Source organism: Sinohyriopsis cumingii, chromosome 15 (genome assembly GCF_028554795.1).
Source record: "Sinohyriopsis cumingii isolate HCF-2022 chromosome 15, ASM2855479v2, whole genome shotgun sequence".
Classification (NCBI taxonomy): domain Eukaryota; kingdom Metazoa; phylum Mollusca; class Bivalvia; order Unionida; family Unionidae; genus Sinohyriopsis; species Sinohyriopsis cumingii.
This window is the reverse complement of record NC_142975.1, coordinates 3,174,602-3,198,408: the sequence shown is the minus strand read 5'-3', so window position 1 is coordinate 3,198,408 and position 23,807 is coordinate 3,174,602. Positions and strand designations below refer to the sequence as shown.

Below are 23,807 nucleotides of genomic sequence, written 5' to 3'. Positions count from 1 at the left end.
AATGTCTGTGTACAATTACCACGAAACTTAGTAACTCCTTAAGCTACCAATAGATTTAAGATTCCTCTAAAATGGTTTAGAGTAAGTGACTTATTACGATGCAGTAACATGCATAGTTTAATAATATATATATATATTTTCAATTATTTTGTTTGTTTTCCTTCACGTGCCTTTCAGTCCGAAAACACTGCTGAAAACAAGTTTTTTTCCCTTACCACGCCTATAATATAGCGTCTTATCATGTAGTATGATTTGTTACGCAATATTGTTGCCTCTCAGTTTCCATGCAAAAGATACGGTATTTAAGATAGGGTTGGTACAAAAGGCACGCAACGGCATGCTAAGGAACGTTCATGCACAGCAGCTTGCCAATATGCCTAAGGAAGCATTTTGGGTGATGGGTCTACATCGCAAATGGTATTTCAGCCTCTTAGTTCATAAAGATCCAGTTCAACTGTTGTTGATTGCGCCTACGAGAATGCACAAACCGTTAGGAGGCCTTTAATTGTCGCAATCTTGGCAACTATTACGACCTTTACCCCGTACTGATGAGTTAGTATTGGTGTTCGAGGCGTTCACTGAGACTAACGAAAAACTAGTGTCTAGCTTCAACCCACTTCTATGGCTGACACGTTATGGTTTGATGTGCCTTATAAATTACAGTGAAGCTGGAGCTGCTGACTGATCTCAATATGCATCTCTTCTTTAAAAGTAAAATCCCTCGTTGGCTTTTTGATAGAGTGTCGCCAATGTCAATAATCCGAAATTCCCAGACCATGACGCCCCCGATTCAAAGAGGTGGATCGTCTACCTCGATACCAATGACCTATACCATTGTGCAGTGATGGTAATTCCACCTACTCGTAGCTACGAGTGATTCGAAAATGTCATCTAGCAACACCTTACAGAAGATGCGCCCAAGGGTTATTTACTAGAGTTCGATCTAGAATATCCCTAAGATTTCCAGGACAAGCACAGTGAAAATCCATTTGCCCTGGAAATACTGATTCAATGTGAGGATTGGCTAAGAGACTATCACTGAGTCTAAGTAACACGGAGAGGTATGTAGCTCATTACAGCAACTTTCACTTTATACCTGGCTGAGCATGAGCATGAGAAAAACTAATGCTCAAATAGAGCCTCTAAATTACAGCTTACATCCAGTTCAAATCATCTTCACGGGCCAAGACCAAGAATAACTTCGAAAAAGAACTGTTTGAGCATTTTGAACAATTCTGTATTTAGCGGAACGATGGATCACCTCTAAATGATAATAAGAATGGATCTTGTTCTCCCTAAACCCGAATAGTATATGCTGTTCCGACCGGTGTGGCGTTCGAGAGTCGAAAGGTCTTTGATACCAACCTCATCACGGTCTATAGCACAAAGGCTAACCTAAAGAGCAACTGCCCAATCTCTGTAGGTACAAAGGTTTTGGACCTAAGCAAGTTTGCTATGATCAGTCTATATTATAACCCTATAAAATCCTGTAATGTTGGCAAGGAAGCAATTATGTACAAAGGTCCCAAAAAACTGGTGGTCCAGATGGAGAACCGAAAATATTATCGTAACTATGGCTGAGGAGACCAGCTTGTACAATACCAGAGACTACCCGACCAGTCACATGATGCGCAATGTAATGCCAACAAGAAGATCTTTGGAAGATTTAAGGACGAGTACCACTGTACTTTGATAGAGCAGTTCGTAAGAATGTGCCAGAAAATATACAGCTTCTAAGTCGCGGACAAGGAATCTCGTAATTGAGTTACCCGAGCATAGTACACCATGAGATAGCACATACTTAGCATCTATCGCTGAGAAAAATGTGTTTCATTGACAATGTCAGCTATACTCAGAAGCCACCTGCACATGGAATTCCACTATATCAACAAATGAAACTCACTGCGTCCGTACACCGAACAATGGATAACCACAAATGGGGTCACAAGTACAACAACAGAACTACGCTGATCACACACACACACACACACACACACACACTGACACACACATATATATGTATGTGTATGTATGTATGTCAATCAGCAAAAACAGCGACATGCATGTCAAGTGCAGCGCTGGTTACGACTGGAAAGAAAGTGCATAATTGGAACGCAGAACAGGAAATAATTAGCATAGTTGCGCACCTCAGAAACATATTTTCAGAACTGCGGACGCGGTGGAATATTTGTAACTTGTTTTCTGTGAAATGTGTTGATGATGGATACGACCATGTCATAGATTGCTGACCCTCTAGTGCAATTGCCTAATGGATTACGTTACAAGACCACTTCATCTAAATGTAAACCTTATTGAACTCAATCCTCCATTCGTGAGCTATGATTTGTATCGAAACGATGACAAGCGCTACCGGCCTATGCTACCGACCTCAGTTACCAGCCTCAGCTCCGAACTAGGCTTTTTAATTTAGGTCTACTATACTATGTTTTCAGTCCAGGATGTTATTGTTAATTGTCGCCTGGGCCGTTTTGTATATCCCATATCTCCGTTGTGACAAAGTATGTGGATATTCATTGTTCAATTTAATATGTTCTTTTGTCAATATTCCGGATAATCCCGCCATAAAATCTTCGGCGCGATATAGCACTGGCTCTTTCGTGACACCATCAAATCACACAACCATTAGCTGCGACCGCACAAAGCCTGGCTAGACATGTTCTGTGTGCCGCAGCTCACTGGTTATTGGTAAGGCCTTCCCTGTGTCTATTTCCTGCATACTCGCTATCGTTGTAAACCATTTGACCAACTGAGTGAAAGGCTGTTAGAATAGCTCTCCCGAAACAGCACTTGGCCTTCTTTTGGACATTCAGGACAGATCGTGAAAGGATGCATATCGGTGCTGAAATGTAGCTCCGACCTCGAAACGGAAGATAATGAGCCATGCCTAAATCGAGCTGCACACAACACACAAATTGCCATCCAGAACCTTTGCGCGTGTAACGTTCGGTGTTGTCTGTGATTTTCGCAAAAGGCCACTTTGAACAAGCTGTACGATCGCTTCATGGTGCAGTATTGTGGTGGCGCTGCTCGAAAAGCATCGTGCAACCCAAACCGGTTGTGTATCTGTTGTGGCGTATTTCCAGTTGCACCATTAGGACCATAATAAGCTTCAAATTGCTGTGTCTTAACTCAGCACTAATAAAACTTGGCTACAGAGGCATTGTCTATGGTCATTGGATTTTATGCTATGCATCGTGTAGCAGTTCATCAGACCAGTCCGCTTTTTGTTACGGTTCAAATGGTGCATGCCTCTTTGCTGCTGACAAAAGCCCAATTGATGCTGGCACAGGCCGTTGTGCTTGTGAAGGTCGAAATTCACTCATCGCTACAACGACCTCAACTTTTTATATGCGCAAAGCAATGTGTCCAGCTTGTGGTAGCTGAATAAGCCTTATACGGCCTGATCATTACTGGTTTATTTATACGTTCTAGTCTCTAATTGACTGTTACCTCCTAGAATGCTTACGGAACTTTCTCCTTGACTATTCCAATGTGCGGTCTAATCCCTAAATGCTTTCCACTCCCGATGTGGCTAAACCATTACCCAACGCTACCACTATTTTAGGCTCAGCATGCCCTTCAGCCTTGCTACATAGTCAGGCTCTGCAATTTCTCAAGACTAAAGCCAATCCTTCACGCCATTCTTCAGGGGCTCTCTAAATGTATTGTATTTTCTTCGTTCATAATCGTATCGCTCTGGCAATTCATTCGAATTGTCTTTGCATGTCCAGTATGGCACATGCGAAAACGGTTCCTATGTAATATCCCTCCATCACCCCTTAGAGTCCCTCCACTATCTGACTATTGCTGATAGTAACGCACATTCCAATCTCAATGCCTCTTTCACTCACATCAAAGTAATTTAAGAACATTTCCAGAATGGAACGTCCTAGTTTACTCAATATATCTTCACAGTTAAGTACCAATATATCTTTTTATAAGATTTCTCATCGTTGATACTGGCTTGTCATCCTCCTATACCACTGGCTCCTTTACTACTGGTTCCTCCGCTTGCCTTTCCTGCCCTGCCCAGGCCCTCACCCGAGTTCGACCTTTCAAATGCCTTCCCTTGACATAAATTGGCATCTCAGCCTGCATTGTCTACTCGGATTCCGAGGCCTCAGAAATTGCTTTCTCAATCATTTGGCAATGCCATCATTTAATTCATCAATAAGCTCTAATTCCAAAACTTAACTATACGGTAGAACAATCATAAAGACGAATGCGGTCTATACATAATTACAGTTACCAGGGCTGATAGAAGCTTTATGTTTCCTGTTCAACATCACTTCTCATAGATTCCAGCACCAGCGCTGTTTTGGGCCTCATCATATTTTAAGGTGATACCTGTTAGTGTGTGATTTAGGGGGTTTGGGGCCTTTTTATCCTGATTTCTTGTGTGTATGCTTCGCGCGATGAAATGAAAAGTTGAACTGCTTCTACTCGGAGCGAAGTAAGAAAGACCCTATCGTTTAACTATTCCGGAGTAACGCTTTTCCAGGTAATACATGTCCAGCTTTTTCGGAGGGTTTTCTCATTACTTCCCGTCCTCCTTTGGGTATTTTCAATATCATTGTTGCCCTTCCCCATCCTTCCCCACTGTTACTACTGTTAACTGGTTCACCAATTGTCTCCATATTGGCCGCTTCAAATCCTGTACCCGATACAGTTACCCAAATTTGTTATCAAATATTGAAGAGATTTTTAGACCAATACAGAAATACAATGTTATTTATAAAATCCTCTCGAACCAACATGACACATAGATACACCGATTTGCTGCAACTACTGTCTGCATACGTTTTTCTCTTTTTACTACATATAAACAACACTAATACGAAAGTATAAAAGTAATCATAGTTTAAACTGATTTAGGCTGGGATAGAAGGGGACAAGCTTTCTCTAGCCCTGGAACCTGAGGTTGCTGCAATATATTGCAAAGAACAGGCGATCCGGAAAGAGGTGAGAGATGGTGCAGCCGTTCTTCGGTCATTTGATCCGGGGAGAGATATATGGTCCTGAATTTAGGAGGTATTGTATTTTCTTGGGAATGGCACGAAATGTATGTATGCATGTATATATCCATATTTTTAGTTCTGTGTCCGCATGTAAGTATCTATATATGCATGTATGTAAGACTTTCTTACTTATGTTAAGTCCAGAGGATTAAACTAAGTAACAAGGCAAGGATAAACCCAACACTAAATCAAGTTTCTAAAATTTAACATTATTTCCCTAAATATAAAATCAGTCAAAGTGAAAGAATTAAAAATAATTTACAGTGTGTGAATTCCGAGAATGGTATCCTAAAATGTGCTATCAATTTCATATTCTGAATCAAAGTTCTAATGTGACAATGTATTAATGTGATGCTAAATCCAAACATTTGTTTTCCTTCCAGGTAGTCTCGTGAAAGTAGAATATCCCTAAAGTCCTTGGAAGTTTCACAAAATCGAACTTTATTATTTAAATTTAAATGTTTAAGTTCTTTATTAATTTTAAATTGTCCTCAAGGTACTGTCTGTTTTATAATGAATGTTTTCCAGTCTGTAAGTCTACGAACGATTATGAATAAATCGCGATTTCCTCTTACTACTTTAAAAAAACTGCATCTAACTGATGCTTTAATTATCTTATATAATCTCTATGTGCGAACCAAATCAATAAAATTTTAATAACTAAAAGGTTTCAAGAACATTTAGATAATTAAATTGTGCAATAGTTAACAGTCATAATCTAAACTTATGTATGTATGCATGTATGTCTGTATGTATGTATGTATGTATGTATGTATGTATGTATGTATGTATGTATGTATGTATGTATGTATGTATGTAATGTTCTGTTTGGCAACTAATGCTTTCCACATAGTTACTGCAAAGTTTCGTTTCTGTTGAGGTTCTTCTCCTTTACAGGTGGAACAGTCGACGTAACTGTTCACGAGGTTTGCAGAGATGGTAAACTCAAGGAACTATATGCTGCCTCTGGTGGGCCCTGGGGTGGAATATTGGTAAATGAAGCCTTTAAGAAAAGCATCGAGGATGCACTAGGAAAGAACCTCTTTTCGCAGTGTCTCCAGGAAGATCAGCATGGGTGGATTAATTTTGAAAATGCATTTGAGGATGAGAAAAAAAAATTTCATCCAGGAGAAACTGATACACATAAGGTCCACCTTCCAGATTTTTTCGCGCCTATAAAAACACTTAACCTGGCAGAACGGATTTCTCCATGGACGTTTGGTGTCCACACCAGAAAAATCTTCAACAAGATGATTCATGACAGCAGAAGGAAGAAGATTATAGGTGGAAAAGAGTACATAAACAACGCTTTTGTCAAATATATTAAAATTGGTGAATCTGTGAATATCGAAAGAAGCGATATCAGCCATACTTATATTGTCATAAACCCGACGGACAGTCGAGTATTCTGGAAGGTATACAAAAGCTCAGAAAAAGACCCTGTGTATTGCGATCAAAAAGGAGTATAATTTTGTGGGACTCTGGAGGTTCAACTCCCTGCGGCTGCAAAAGACTAAACATGGAGGTTGGAGCTAAATATGACATGTAAAGGAACAGAACTGGTGGCCAGTGTAAGCGATGTAGAAACAAAAACGTAGTTTAAAAACATCAAACTAGACTTTCTTATAACTCAATATCTTATGTTAGTGATGTATGACAGGAACAATCGATATCTTATGTAAGTGGTCTACGACAGTAGCACTCGATATCTTATGTAAGTGGTGTATGACAGTAGCACTCGATATTTTATGTTAGTGGTGTACGACAGTAGCACTCGATATCATATGTTAGTAGCGTGTGTCATTGGCATTCGATGTCTTATGTTAGTGGCTTGTTACATTGGCACTCGATACCTTTTGTTAGTGGTGTATGACAGTAGCACTCGATATCTTTTGTTAGTGAAATTTGACATTTGCACGCTACATCATATGTTAGTGGTGTACGACATTAGCACTTAGTATTTTATGTTAGTGTCGTGTGACATTTGCACGCCACATCATATGTTAGTGGTGTACGACATTAGTACTCGATATGTTATGTTAGTGGTGTACGAAAGTAGCACTCAGTATATTATGTTAGTGCCGTGTGACAGTAGAACTCGATATCTTATGTTAGCGGTGCATGACAGTAGCACTCAATATCTTATTTTAGTGGCATGTGACATTGGCACTCGATATCTTATGTCAGTGGTGTATGACAGTAGCACTCGATATCTTATGTTAGTGGTGTATGACAGTAACACGTGATATCTTATTTTAGTGGCGTGTGTCATTTGTACGCCACATCATATGTTAGTGGTGTACGTCATTAGTACTCGAAATCTTATGTGAATGGTGTATGACAGTAGCACTCGATATCTTATTTTAGTGGCCTGAGACAGTAGAACTCGATATCTTATATTAGTGGTGTATGACAGTAGCACTCAATAACTTATTTTATTCGCGTGTGACATTGGCACTCGATAACTTATGGTAACGGTGTATGACAGTAGCACTCGATATCTTATGTTAGTGGTGTATGACAGCAACACGCGACATCTTATTTTAGTGGCGTGTGACATTGGCACTCGATATCTTACGTTAATGGTGTATGACATTAGTACTCGATATCTTTTGTTAGTGGTGTATGACAGTAGCACTCGATATCTTATTTTAGTGTGGTGTGACATTTGCAGTCCACATCATATGTTAGTGGTGTATGACAATAGTACTCGATATCTTATGTTAATGGTGCATGAAAGTAGCACTCGATACCTTTTTTTAGTGGCGTGTGACAGTAGAACTCGATATCTTATGTTAGTGGTGTATGACAGTAGCACTCAATATCGTATTTTAGTGGCGTGTGACATTGGCACTCGATATCTTATGTTAATGGTGTATGACAGTAGTACTCAATATCTTATTTTAGTTGTGTATGACAGCAACACGCGATATCTTATTTTAATGGCGTGTGACATGGCACTCGATATCTTATGTTAATGGTGTATGACATTAGTACTCGATATCTTTTGTTAGTGGTGTATGACAGTAGCACTCAGTATCTTATGTTAGTGTCGTGTGACTTTTGCCCGCCACGTCATATGTCAGTGGTGTACGAAATTAGCACTTGATATCTTATGTCAATGGTGTATTACATTATCACTCGATATCGTATGTTAGTGGTGTCCGACAGTAGCGCTCAATATCTTATGTTAATGGTGCACGACAGTATCACTCGATATCTTATATCAATGGTGCATGTTAGTAGCACTCAGTATATTATGTTAGTGTTGTATGACTCGATATCTTATGTTAATGGCGTGTGTCATTAGCACTCAATATCTTATGTCAGTGGTGTCCGACAGTATCACTCGATATCTTATGTTAATGGTGTATGACAGTAGCACTCCATATCTTATATTAGTGTTGTCTGACAGTATCACTCAGTATCTTATGTTAGTGGGGTGTGAAATTAGTACTCGATATCTTATGTCAATGGTGTATGACAGTAGCATTCGATATGTTAGGTCAGCGGCATGTGATATTAGCACTCTATATGGTATGTGTTAATAGTGTATGACAGTAGTATGACAGTAGTACTCGATATCTTATGTTAATGTTGTACGACAGTAGCACTCGATATCTTATGTTAGTGGTGTATGAGAGTAGTAATCGATATCTTATGTTAGTGGTGTACGACAGCAGCACTCGATATCTTATGTTAGTAGCGTGTGTCATTGGCATTCGATATCTTATGTTAGTGGCTTGTTACATTGGCACTCGATATCTTATGTTAGTGGTGTATGACAGTAGCACCCGATATCTTTTGTTAGTGATGTTTGACATTTGCACGCCACATCATATGTTAGTGGTGTACGACATTAGCACTCAGTATATTATGTTCGTGTCGTGTGACATTTGCACTCCACATCATATGTTAGTAGTGTGCGACATTAGTACTGGATATTTTATGTTAGTGGTGTACGACGGTAGCATTCAATATCTTATGTTAGTGGCGTGTGACAGTAGAACTCGATATCTTATGTTAGTGGTGCATGACAGTATCACTCAATATCTTATTTTAGTGGCGTGTTACATTGGCACTCGATATCTTATATTAATGGTGTATGACAGTAGCACTCGATATCTTATGTTAGTGGTGTATGACAGTAACACGCGATATCTTATTTTAGTGGCGTGTGACATTTGCACGCCACATCATATGTTAGTGGTGTACGACATTAGTACTCGATATCTTATGTTAGTGATGTATGACCGTAGCACTCAATATCTTATTTTAGTGGCGTGTGACAATTGCACGCCATATCATATGTTAGAGGTGTGCGACAGTATTACTCAATATCTTATGTTAATGGTGTATGACAGTAGCACTCGATATCTTATTTTAGTGGTGTGTGACAGTATAACTCGATATCTTATGTTTGTGGTGTATGACAGTAGCACTCAGTATCTTATTTTAGTGGCGTATGACATTGGCACTCGATAATTTATGTTAATGGTGTATGACAGTAGCACTCGATATCGTATGTTAGTGGTGTATGACACCAACACGCGATATTTTATTTTAGTGGCGTGTGACATTGGCACTCGATATTTTATGTTCATGGTGTATGACATTATTACTGGATATATTTTGTAAGTGGTGTATGACAGTAGCACTCGATATCCATTTTTAGTGGCGTGTGACATTTGCACGCCACGTCATATGTTAGTGGTGTATGACATTGGTACTCGATATCTTATGTTAATGGTGTATGAAAGTAGCACTTGATATCTTATTTTAGTGGCGTGTGACAGTAGAACTCGATATATTAAGTTAGTAGTGTATGACAGTAGCACTCAATATCTTATGTTAGTTGTGTATGACAGTAACACGCGATATCTTATTTTAGTGGCGTGTGACATTGGCACTCGATATGTTATGTTAATGGTGTATGACATTAGTACTCGATATCTTTTGTTAGTGGTGTATGACAGTAGCACTCAGTATCTTATGTTAGTGTCATGTGACATTTGCACGCCACGTCATATATCAGTGCTGTACGAAATTTGCACTTGATATCTTATGTTAATCGTGTGTAACATTATCACTCGATATCGTATGTTAGTGGTGTATGACAGTATCACTCGATAGCTTATGTTCGTGGTGTCCGACAGTAGCACTCAGTATCTTATATTAATGGTGCACGACAGTATCACTCGATATCGTAGGTCAATGGTGCACGATAGTAGCACTCAATATATTATGTTAGTGTTGTATGACAGTATCACTCGATATCTTATGTTAGTGGTGTCCGACAGTAGCACTCAATATCTTATGTTAATGGTGCACGACAGTATCACTCGATATCTTATGTCAATGGTACACGATAGTAGCACTCAATATATTATGTTAGTGTTGTATGACAGTATCATTCGATATCTTATGTTAATGGCGTGTTTCATTAGCACTCAATATCTTATGTCAGTCGTGTCCGACAGTATCACTCGATATCTTATGTTAATGGTGTATGACAATAGATCTAGATATCTTATATTTGTGTCGTGTGACATTTCCACGCCACGTCATATGTTAGTGGTGTACGAAATTAGCACTTGATATCTTATGTTAGTGTTGTACGACATTATCACTCGATATCTAATGTAAACTGTGTAGCACTCAATATCAAATGTTAGTGGCGTATGACAGTATCACTCAATATCTTATTAGCATCTCATCTGCAAGTTCATGCCATTTGTGAGCTATAGTATCTGACCAACTCGGCAATATGGGTATCATTCGATATCTTATGTTAATGGCGTGTTTCATTAGCACTCAATATCTTATGTCAGTGGTGTCCGACAGTATCACTCGATATCTTATGTTAATGTTGTATGACAATAGCACTAGATATCTTATATTTGTGTCGTGTGACATTTCCACGCCACGTCATATGTTAGTGGTGTACGAAATTAGCACTTGATATCTTATGTTAGTCTTGTACGACATTATCACTCGATATCTAATGTAAACTTTGTAGCACTCACTATCAAATGTTAGTGGCGTATGACAATATCACTTAATATCTTATTAGCATCTCATCTGCAAGTTCATGCCATTTGTGAGCTATAGTATCTGACCAACTCGGCAATATGGGTATACCGTTACGATTTAAGTAAATTTATCATATATTTGCTTAAGTTATCAGGGAACTTCGGAAAGGGACTGTTTTCTTGGAAGGTGTTATACTGAAGGCTTATGTAAGTATATCAAAATCTGAATAAAAGAACTGCTGAAATGCATAGAAAAAAAGACTTCATCTGTCATAATTAGAAGTACCTTGTCAATAAGGCGTATATTGCATACGTAATGGCATTTTGGCACCTTGGCTTGGATGAGCAGATCATTCATAGACTACTGAAGCAACAATACTTACCATTACCATTATCACACATTTTGTTTTAAAATTTTAAACTTGTGGTATTTTGTTACGACTGTATGGTCTTAAACTAAGTAGCAGTGAAAGCGAAAACCAACAGGATTTTTTAGAATGCAAGCAAAATTTTATTTACATAGAATTCAAAGTGAAAGTTTAAAAGGAACTTGCAGTATTGTAAATTAAATCCGAAATGGTGATAAACATGTTATTACAAGTTCAAAAGTATATAGTGTTCCATTTGATTCCTGTATTGTTACAAATGAATTTCAATATTGAATGTGCTGATATGTCCGTCGCCTTGAATGTGAAAATGTGGCAGCATCTCTTGATATATCACAATGGTATACACCAGATGTTCTTGAGTACATTTACAATAATTCCAGAATAGTGATTTAGTACTATAGTCAATGAGCACTTTGTAATTCCAGTGAATAATTGAATTAAATAAATTGCTCCCAAATTATAACTGAACACAACCAAACTTGATTCAACAAAGAGCGATGTTAATATATGGAATGCATAATTCTGATGTAGACAACCATTATATAAAATACCCAAGACTAAAAAAGAGAAAGAGGTTTATCTCATCAAATGCTTAAGCAAGTTCGCTGCTAGAATATTCTAAATTCTAACAAAGACTAGACCTTGAACCAAACATTAGTTAACATCCAATTTATAACTTACAAACAAGTCCTAAAGAAGTTATACCTTCTAGAATCCCCTAGATCAAAAGGCTGTATAAACATGTTTATACTCTATTAAAGTACAATCCATTATACAATCACGAATACAAGTTTGCTATGTGCTTTGTTGTTTACAAAATGACCCTTACAATCTACAGCAGGGGTCTCAAACACGCGGCCCTCCAAGCAATATCATTTGGTCTTCATAATGATTGGCGTCACAAGGTGTCATGAGAGATTAAAAGACGTGGTGCAGCCCTAGGGCCATCGAAAATGAGCTCATGCGGCCCGCAGGGTGGTTTGAGTTTGAGACTCCTGATCTACAATCATGGACAAAAATTGAACACACGATATAGATATGCATAACAATTCAATATTCTAAAAATATTAAATTAAATTTGAAAAAGGCTTAAAAGAGTTTATGTTTGTTTTATACATTAAAATGGTTATAGTTTAGTATTCAAATTGTCTCAGTATCAGGTTATGTGTTTTGTTGTGCTTCGCTATCATTGACGATGCCAATGATAAGTCCAAGATATTTAAAACTACTATTACGCTCCTCCTTTTATTGATAGAATCTGCTACAAAAACTAATCTGTGGTACGATGATTAATCCAGTGGCAACACAAAATGCTTTTCGTTGGAAAATTCAAACGGTATACGAAAAATTTACAATGAAAAAGTGTGATAAATTGTTATATACATGCATGGAACATAAACCGTTATTTATAGATAAATTACATTTTTTAAATGACGTAAATGTCATATCATATAATGTAATATTTAAAAAAATGTGTTAGGTTGACTGCAGGTGGTTTCTAGAAGCTCCTCAGTCTACTATGAGGATCACAAAGTCTAAATAACATAATAAAAAAACACTGATGTTTGAAATGTATACAAACTCTTGCTCTGTAGTACAATGCAATTTTGATGATTTGTTTTAATCTTAATACAGGGGCGATCGAAAGGTTTAATATAAATGTCATTATTCTGTTTGTAAATCAAAACTGGAGGTAGTAGCTTTGTACTAATGTGCAATCGTCAGTTCATTAGAACCAAATTGAGATATAATATTATAACGTAACACAATAAAAATGGAAGTCACTTTTTCAGATCTTTATATTTTTGCATGATTTCTCTCAAACGTGTTTTTTTCTAATTTTCCAAGTTCAAAATGCAGTGACATTTACCTCAAGTGCAAAACTTAACCTCACCGAGTCTCAACTTTCTTGACCTTTTTTACTATTTCAAAGCTCCGTATTTTTTCAGACTTTTGTTCTGCATTATCGCATTCAGAAGTATTCAATGAATTAAATTATTTCCTTATAGATTATAGGTTACATGAACGCACTCGTTGATTTGAAAACTTTACCTCCTACCAATAACAATGACACAGGGTAAAACTCTGAAAATGTTGCCGATCGCCGAGTCCGCCCTCCGGTCAGGCCAACCTATGAATAGTCTGCTGAAAACTGCTATGGCTTACTGGTGTCGTCTAACTTGTTGGAGTAGTTCTGGCAGATTCACGATTGTCGCAGTATAACATGTATAAATTCAAATGGTCATTATTTCATAATTTCTCATAAATCTTTCATGGAATTGTCCGCATCTATTAATGATTTAATTTACTCTCGTGTAGAACAGATTTTGAATTTTACATAAATGGGATATATTAAATTTTCCCAATCAACATGAAGGAAGTATTAGTCAAAATATTGTTCCGAATTTAGAACTTATATATTATATTCGTTTTTTTAGTCACTGCAACATGTATAACGAATGGAACTCATGCACAATATAACTTGTGTAAGTGGTGTATGTGTACACCAATTGGTTCCTTTATCAACCTTTCTGATCACGAGCAGAGACTTCAGAAATAGAGAACCCATTTATATATCCCATAATACACTAATGCGAGAGTGATGGCTGCTTTTGTGGCACTGGAAGGGTGATAGTTATCACGTTATTACGGGGTGTTACCTTAGTACAGTTATTTTCGTATGGTGAATCAATGACAAATTCGACAGGTTAATTCGATGTTTATGATTTATTACAGTTTTTTAATTAGAAGCTGAATATTAGCAGCATATCAATATATCTGTCTCATGTGAGAATGGTACAGAGAGAAAAACTATCTAAAATAAACTAAGGTATCAAGTGTTGTTGTAAATAAAAAATCAAAAGTCTTTGTTTATCGTAATATGTAACAAAATAATTTTTGAATATTCTAAAGGGCTTTATTTAGAAACGTTTGTTTTTCTTGTATTTTATGAATTTTAGAATGGCTAGTGTATCCATGGGAACTTTTAAATTGATCAACAGAGTGAAGTAGTCTTGTTCCAGTTTGGACATCCACGGTTACAGTAGAGTCCGGTAATTATTTTCAGATAAGTTAACACTGAAAATCGCAATCTCAAATACTATTATCCACTGAGATTATGAAGAGTGCATTGGCGATAACTACTGTTCATTGCTGCACTGGCAGACTTTTAAAACTAAATTTGTTATAGACAATCAATTGAAACTGATGTTTGTGTGTATCATCGGTTTCTCGCATAAAACTGAGAATAGACCTTGCAATTGGCATATATAAAATAGAACCCACTTCATTTGAGAGACATTGAAATGCATTGTGTCCTCCTTCTCGCAGAGTTAGTTAATAAAATATGAAATTTTATGTCTGTTTGCTCCTGGATTTCCCAGCTTAATTGCTTAAAACCATCTCCCAACTAATGCTTTCATAGCTGAGTTTCTTCAGTAACATCACTTAAGGTTTATTTAGCGATTGAGTTTGACGGGAAAACGCTCACACTCCAATAACAATCGTATAATTTTTGCCATATACCTGACAAGTGTTGGTTATGCTACTGTATTGGAATATTCATTACGGCACAAAGAACAAAGAGTGTACAAAAAGATGCAAAATCCCAGGAACTATAAGCTGTGACATACATATCTACTGTAGGATTGAAACTCGACTACTGTTTTTGGAAAAAGAACTTGATATCACATAATAATATGCTAAATGGGTTTGCATGTGTTACAACGAAGTTACGTTCTCTTCTACAGGAGATCCGTTTCAATTTAAATCTATACCGAAGTGAGAGGTTAGTAAGAGAGAACATACCCTAATAGGGAGCTAGATACTGTTTCAGTCCAATATGAGAGGTATTCAAACAATGGTTACGATACAAACTTATCATAGGCAAATATATAGTCTTGTGCACAACTGTCGTTGGTAATTCTCTCCTACATACTGTCTGTAAAGCTATCAGGGTGAAGCCTCCAGTAGAAAATCACTTCCTGATCCAGATTCACTGATAAGAAAGTCTAGTTTGATGTTTTTAAACTACGTTTTTGTTTCTACATCGCTTACACTGGCCACCAGTTCTGTTCCTTTACATGTCATATTTAGCTCCAACCTCCATGTTTTGTCTTTTGCAGCCGCAGGGAGTTGAACCTCCAGAGTCCCACAAAATTCTACTCCTTTTTGATCGCAATACACAGGGTCCTTTTCAGAGCTTTTGTATACCTTCCAGAATACTCGACTGTCCGTCCGGTTTATGACAATATAAGTATGGCTGATATCGCTTCTTCCGATATTCACAGATTCACCAATTTCAATATATTTGACAAAAGCGTTGTTTATGTACTCTTTTCCACCTATAATCTTCTTCCTTTTGGTGTCATGAATCATCTTGTTGAAGACTTTTCTGGTGTGGACACCAAACGTCCACAGAAATCCGTTCTGCAATAATATTTGGGTTATGGCCAAACATCACAGATCCTTTTAGAACTGACACACCGGATTCAGGTGGCACAAAGACAGTCTTTGTCTTGAAATGCCGTTTGATTTTTTCCTGTACAACCCGTGATTCTGCAAATCCACCCACCAACATAATAGTAGCAATTTCACCAAGATCTTTCTTTTCCAGGAGACTGCAGATGTGTTCTTTAATCTTATCAATCGCAACATCAAAGTATTCTTCCATCTTTGAAGGATGTATCACAAGATAGTTTCCTTTTACTGTGATTTTATTGCCGTATATCTTGTCGAATATATCTGCCAGGTTAAGTTTTTTTATAGGCGCAAAAAAATCTGGAAGGTGGACCTTATGTGTATCAGTTTCTCCTGGATGAAATTTTTTTTTCTCATCCTCAAATGCATTTTCAAAATTAATCCACCCATGCTGATCTTCCTGGAGACACTGCGAAAAGAGATTCTTTCCTAGTGCATCCTCGATGCTTTTCTTAAAGGCTTCATTTACCAATATTCCACCCCAGGGCCCACCAGAGGCAGCATATAGTTCCTTGAGTTTACCATCTTTGCAAACCTCGTGAACAGTTACGTCGACTGTTCCACCTGTAAAGGAGAAGAACCTCAACAGAAACGAAACTTTGCAGTAACTATGTGGAAAGCATTAGTTGCCAAACAGAACATTGCATACATACATACATACATACATACATACATACATACATACATACATACATACATACATGCATGCATGCATGCATGCATTCATGCATACATACATACATACATACATACATACATACATACATACATGCATGCATGCATGCATGCATGCATTCATGCATACATACATACATACATACATACATACATACATACATACATACATACATGCATGCATGCATGCATGCATTCATGCATACATACATACATACATACATACATACATACATACATACATACATACATACATACAGACATACATACATAAGTTTAGATTATGACTGTTAACTATTGCACAGTTTAATTATTCAAAAGTTCTAGAAACCTTTTAGTTATTAAAATTTTATTGATTTGGTGCACACGTAGAGATTATATAAGATAATTAAAGCATCAGTTAGATGCAGTTTTTTTAAAGTAGTAAGAGGAAATCGCGATTTATTCATAATCGTTCGTAGACTTACAGACTGGAAAACATTCATTATAAAACAGACAGTACAATTATTCAAGAACTTAAACATTTAAATTTAAATAATAAAGTTCGATTTTGTGAAACTTCCAAGGACTTTAGGGATATTCTACTTTCACGGGACTACCTGGAAGGAAAAAAAAAAACGTTTGGATTTAGCATCACATTAGCACATTGTCACATTAGAACTTTAATTCGGAATATGAAATTGATAGCACATTTTAGGATACCATTCTCGGAATTCACACACTGTAAATTATTTTTAATTCTTTCACTTTGACTGATTTTATATTTAGGGAAATAATGTTAAATTTTAGAAACTTGATTTAGTGTTGGGTTTATCCTTGCCTTGTTAATTAGTTTAATCCTCTGGACTTAACATAAGTAAGAAAAGTCGTACATACATGCATATATAGATACTTACATGCGGACACAGAACTAAAAATATGGATATATACATGCATACATACATTTCGTGCCATTCCCAAGAAAATACAATACCTCCTAAATCCAGGACCACATATCTCTCCCCCGGATCAAATGACCGAAGAACGGCTGCACCATCTCTCACCTCTTTCCGGATCGCCTGTTCTTTGCAATATATTGCAGCAACCTCAGGTTCCAGGGCTAGAGAAAGCTTGTCCCCTTCTATCCCAGCCTAAATCAGTTTAAACTATGATTACTTTTATACTTTCGTATTAGTGTTGTTTATATGTAGTAAAAAGAGAAAAACGTATGCAGACAGTAGTTGCAGCAAATCGGTGTATCTATATGTCATGTTGGTTCGAGAGGATATTTATAAATAACATTGTATTTCTGTATTGGTCTAAAAATCTCTTCAATATTTGATAAAAAATTTGGGTAACTGTATCGGGTACAGGATTTGAAGCGGCCAATATGGAGACAATTGGTGAACCAGTTAACAGTAGTAACAGTGGGGAAGGATGGGGAAGGGCAACAATGATATTGAAAATACCCAAAGGAGGACGGGAAGTAATGAGAAAACCCTCCGAGAAAGCTGGACATGTATTACGTGGAAAAGCGTTACTCCGGAATAGTTAAACGATAGGGTCTTTCTTACTTCGCTCCGAGTAGAAGCAGTTCAACTTTTCATTTCATCGCACGAAGCATACACACAAGAAATCAGGATAAAAAGGCCCCAAACCCCCTAAATCACACACTAACAGGTATCACCTTAAAATATGATGAGGTCCAAAACAGCGCTGGTGCTGGAATCTATGAGAAGTGATGTTGAACAGGAAACAAAAAGCTTCTATCAGCCCTGGTAACTGTAATTATGTATAGATCGCATTCGTCTTTATGATTGTTCTAATGTATAGTTAAGTTTTGGAATTAGAGCTTATTGATGAATTAAATGATGGCATTGCCAAATGATTGAGAAGTTAATTTCTGAGGCCTCGGAATCCGAGTAGACAATGCAGGCTGAGATGCCAATTTATGTCAAGGGAAGGCATTTGAAAGGTCGAACTATGGTGAGGGCCCGGGCAGGGCAGCAAAGGCAAGCGGAGGAACCAGTAGTAAAGGAGCTAGTGGTATAGGAGGATGACAAGCCAGTATCAACGATGAGAAATCTTATAAAAAGAGATATTGGTACTTAACTGTGAAAATATATTGAGGAAACTAGGACGTGCGATTCTGAAATGTTCTTAAATTACTTTGATGTGAGTGAAATAGGCATTGAGATTGGAATGTGCGTTACTATCAGCAATAGTCAGATAGTGGAGGAACTCTAAGGGGTGATGGAGGGATATTACATAGGAACCGTTTTCGCATGTGCCATACTGGACATACAAAGACAATTCGAATGAATTGCCAGTGCGATACGATTATGAACGAAGAAAATACAATACGTTTAGAGGGCCCCTGGAGAATGGCTTGAAGGATTGGCTTTAGTCTTGGGAAATTGGAGAGCCTGACTATGTAGCAAGGCTGAAGGGCATGCTGAGCCTAAAATAGTGGTAGCGTTGGGTAATGGTTTAGCCACATCGGGAGTGGAAAGCATTTAGGGATTAGACCGCACATTGGAATAGTCAAGGAGAAAGTTCCGTAAGCATTCTAGGAGGTAACAGTCAATTAGAGACTAGAACGTATAAATAAACCAGTAATGATCAGGCCGTATAAGGGTTACTCAGCTACCACAAGCTGGACACATTGCTTTGCGCATATAAAAAGTTGAGGTCGTTGTAGCGATGAGTGAATTTCGACCTTCACAAGCACAAAGGCCTTAAGCATTTGATGAGAAAAAACAACAACCTATTTCTCTTATTAAGTCTTGGGTATTTTATATAATGGTTGTCTATATCAGAATTATGCATTCCATATATTAACATCGCTCTTTGTTGAATCAATTTTAGTTGTGTTCAGTTATAATTTGGGAGCAATTTATTTAATTCAATTATTCACTGGAATTACTAAGTGCTCATTGACTATAGTACTAAATCACTATTTTGGAATTATTGTAAATTTATTCAAGAACGTCTGGTTGATACCATTGGGATACATCAAGAGATGCTGCCACATTTGCACATTCAAGGCGACGGACATATCAGCACATTCAAGATTGAAATTCATTCGTAACAATACAGGAATTCATTCGGAACACTATATACTTCTGAACTTGTAATAAAATGTGTATGACTATTTCGGATTTAATTTACAACACTGCAAGTTCCTTTTAAACTTTCACTTTGCATTCTAGGTAAATAAATTATTTCTTGCATTTTAAAAAGACCTGTTGGTTTTCCCTTTAACTGCTATTTAGTTTAAGACCATACAGTCGTAACAGAATACTACAAATTTAAAATTTTAAAACAAGAAGTGTGATAATGGTAATGGTAAGTATTGTTGCTTCAGTTGTCTATGAATGATCTGTTCATCCAAGCCAAGGTGCCAAAATGCCATTAGGTATGCAATATAAGCCTTATTGACAAGGTCCTTCTAATTATGACAGATGAAGTCTTTCTTTCTATGCTTTCACGCAGTTCGTTTATTCAGATTTTGATATACTTACATAAGCCTTCAGTATAACACCTTCCAAGAAAACATTCCCTTTCCGAAGTTCCCTGATAACTTCAGCAATCTATGATAAATTTACTTAAATTGTAGCGGTATACCCATATTGCCGAGTGGGTCAGATAATACAGCTCAAAAATAGCTTGAAGTTGCAGACGAAATGCTAATCTGAGCGCTACTGTCATACGCCACTAACATAAGTAGTAAGGTGAGCACATTACGTACAATGGAAATTAGCATTACAGAGACCCCTGGGTAAGATTACGTACAATGGAAATTTAACATGGCGAAAAATCGTGGGTCAGATTACGTACAATGGGAATTAACATGAGAATAAATCGTGGGTCACTTTACGTACAAGGGGAATTTAACATGGGGAATAGAGTTTGGGCTTGTTTAGGGACAAGGGGAATTGAATATGGTATTTTTTTTTTTTTTAAATTTAAAATAGGGGTAGGCATTTGAAAAGTCATTCTCTTTTCGAGAAATATGGCTGGCCCTGAAAAGGGCCTTTTGTTTTTCTTCTTCTGCTTCTAATTTCTTCTTTTTCTCCACCAACTTCTTATTTTCTCACCTACACTCTTTCTCTTATTTTTTTCTCCTCCTCTTCTTTCTTCTTTTCCTCCTCCTCTTCTTTCTTCCTCTTCTCATTTTCTTCTTCTTTTTCAATTTTTTCGTTCCATGCTCTTATTCTTATCCTTTCCTCTTCATCCTCCTTCTCCTCCTTTATTTCCTTCATCACACCACTTATCATGTCCTTTGCTTTTCTTAAGTTGTTAATCTCCATTTTTACTCTATGCGGACTATAAGAATAGTGGTCTTCATTGAGTCGTACTAGCATTTGTTCTATCATGCCCAAATTGTCAAGAACGTCTTGCAATGTTTGAAATTTATCGAGGTGGTTCGAAGCTATCTTCTCTGTAGAATGGTTTGAACGACGAATACTGTGGGTTCTTATACGAAAAGCGCGGACGTGAAGGAAAACATCCCCCTGAAAAAACATAAAATTGATCTTACCTAGATCATGACCTAAGAACGCGCGGACGTGAAAGAACACATCCCCTACTTTTCTCATTTCATATAATAAAACCCAAACTATACTCTCCACATACGCCAAGAAACAATAAAGAAACCCATAATCTACTATTCACACCAACGTACGTGAACAGTTACAAACACAAACACAAACACACAAACACATACACTCGCACTATGAGAAAAGAGTTAGTGTTTATATTCACACTACTCTACCTACACACATTGGCAAATGGATCGTTATTTCTTTTCTAGAGTATTGGGTAGCCCTGAAAAGGGCTGTTGGTTTTTTTTTTTAACTCCAGATGCACCCATCTAATAATGGCACCTTCCTGGTCTTGCGCCACACACGCATCTTCTTCCCCAGTCTCCTTTCACCTTTCTTCTTGGGAGTGCAGAGGCGGGATGATTGGCTTCAGCACCCCAATCCTCTGTCTCTGGTATCTTGTATGTCATCCTCTCTCCTATTTTCTTTTCCTCCTCTTCCCTCTCTCTTCTCTCCTCCTCTTCCTTCTTTATTCTTGCCTCTTCTACTATGGCTTCCGCATATAGTTCATTTACTATGCGCCTGGCATATTCCAGGTGCACCTGGAGTTTTAGCAGTTTCACAATTCTGGTGTTCATTCTTCTGGTGGTGCTGATCAATCAACAAGGGTAGCTAGACTGCCGAGCGAGTTTCAATTTATACTGAAAGCGCGGACGTGAAGGAAAACATCCCCCTAAAAACATAAAATTGATCTTACCTAGATCATGACCAGAAAAAAAAAACAACCCGCGGACCTAAAAGAAACACTCACTCACTTTTTTATACTTCCCATTCCTATTGTAAAAAAATTTCATTAATCACTTCAATAGACTATTCACATACGCAAAGAAATCCAATCTAAAACCAAATATACACCTCAATCACCAAAAAAATACATCATTTTAATCTACTATCCATACCAACGTACGTGAGCACTTACAAACACACAATCTTATACACAAACACATACCCTCACACTATTTAAAAAAAGAGTTAGTGTTTATATTCACACTACTCTACCTACACACATTGGCAAATGGATCGTTATTTCTTTTCTAGAGTATTGGGTAGCCCTGAAAAGGGCTGTTTTTTTGTTTGCTATGGCAATCTTTTTTAGTTTCTAAGAATGCGATGTCCTCTGAGGATAGACTTTCTGGCCATAGGTCTGCTTCTTCGGAAGGAGAAGAAGAACTCTTTGGTGTCGATACGACAATCGACAAAGCCTCTGTCAGGTTCAGGTTGCTGCTGCTGCTGTTGCTGTTGCTGTTGTTGTTGCTGCTGTTGCTGCTGTCTCTGAAGTCTGTACTTCTCTGTCCATTCTTCTTTCTCCCTGTTCACTTCTTCTCTGAAGAGCTCTTCTATCAAGTCTTCAGTGACTTTTAACATTCTCACATTCTCTATTTCTTCTGGCTTCGGTATCAGACTGTGTCTGACCCTATGCAAATTTACATAGGCTTCGTTGAGCTTAGCTAGTTTGGAGCACATCTTCGTAGGGGGATAAGTCGACAATGGATTGTTAGACTGGAAACAACCCCGGTTCTTAAAGTCAAAGCGCGGACGTGAAGGAAAACATCCCCCACACGGTTTTCGAGTCGCAACGTTCAATGAGTGTCATGAGAGGGATAGTAAGAAGTCAAAGAGCATGAATCCAACATTCTTATAGCTAAACAAACCACAAAGGCATTTTTTTTCAAAACACAACATTTTTTATTCAATAATCACTTAACACTAACCAACAACAACTCTAACATATTTTAACAATAATCCAACATTATAACACCAAATGACAAACATTTTTTCTTCAATTCACACTCTACTTTAAACAGGGCTGACAACGTTGTGAATGAAATTGTGATTTCCACTGTTGGAAATCATTAGGCCATTGATGGACACTACGTTTCCTAGCTTGAGACAAAAGATAAGCATAATGGTCACAGAACCATCGATCTACTTTCACATCGTTTCTTGAAGAAGAACGAGGATCAAAATGAGTCACTAAATGTTCTAAGGAATAGCCCAGGCTGCGATGATGCAGAAAATACACACAGTACTGTCCACACACCAAGGAATCTGTGCCTTGTAATTTCACGTTATTGAATCGGGTAGTCTGAGCATTTCTTCTCATAAAGTCGATGATATCGTCTTCCAAAGGGGGCAATCCGTACGAATCGAAATATTCCACACATCCTTCTTGAGGAAAGTAGACGGCTACCCAGTGGGTTCCTGGGAGATGACTGTCGTCCGTGTTGATCACGTAAGCTTGATGGTCTTTAGGTTTGCGATGAGGGAGTTCATCTTTAGCACAGACGACAGGATTCCAAGAAGCTGTATACGAACTGTGGTTCAAAAGGTAATAAAGTTCCCAGGTATCCATTGATTTGTTTTTTTTCTTCTTTTTTTCTTCACATGTAATAATAAGTCATCAATTCGATCCTGACTTTTTGCTTGAAAATGTCTGACAAATAACCGTTTCTTCGTTTCGTCTCCTCACTTTGATTCAGGAGAGCTTCGATACGATGGATCTCTTGAATGGTTAATGGTGGACAAGAATGTTCACGCAAGTCTTTATACCACTGGTGCAACAGGTCTTCGTCCGAGATGAGACTCCAAGCTTCGTCCAGATACTCG

General features: G+C 37.6%; 1 protein-coding gene and 1 pseudogene across 2 annotated transcripts in view; one reads left to right on the top strand and one right to left on the bottom strand.

The window, feature by feature from the left end:
* The window catches only part of LOC149781134 (heat shock 70 kDa protein 12A-like), a 61,446-nt pseudogene extending 45,739 nt beyond the window's left edge, over positions 1 to 15,707 (top strand). The window contains exons 6-8 of the transcript XR_016414488.1: positions 4,897 to 5,052; positions 5,937 to 6,454; positions 15,585 to 15,707. The product of XR_016414488.1 is annotated as a heat shock 70 kDa protein 12A-like (transcript). The remainder of the gene's footprint in view (positions 1 to 4,896; positions 5,053 to 5,936; positions 6,455 to 15,584) is intronic.
* Positions 11,620 to 20,304, bottom strand: LOC149781133 (heat shock 70 kDa protein 12A-like). The gene is made up of 3 exons (XM_089934677.1): positions 20,221 to 20,304; positions 17,588 to 17,744; positions 11,620 to 16,503 (listed from the first exon to the last, which is right to left on the bottom strand). The coding sequence occupies exons 1-3, from the start codon at positions 20,302 to 20,304 to the stop codon at positions 15,827 to 15,829; spliced, it is 918 nt and encodes a 305-aa protein (XP_089790803.1). The 3' UTR covers positions 11,620 to 15,826.
* Between the last annotated feature and the right edge of the window lie 3,503 nt (positions 20,305 to 23,807).

Excerpts from the sequence above, each read along its gene's own strand:
- LOC149781133 (XM_089934677.1), bottom strand. The coding sequence starts at position 20,304 with ATGACAGTAGCGCTCAGATTAGCATTTCGTCTGCAACTTCAAGCTATT. Across the intron at positions 17,745-20,220 it reads TGACCCACTCGGCAATATGG|GCTGGGATAGAAGGGGACAA; the intron begins GTATACCGCTAC and ends AAACTGATTTAG. Across the intron at positions 16,504-17,587 it reads TGTGGTCCTGGATTTAGGAG|GTGGAACAGTCGACGTAACT; the intron begins GTATTGTATTTT and ends TCTCCTTTACAG.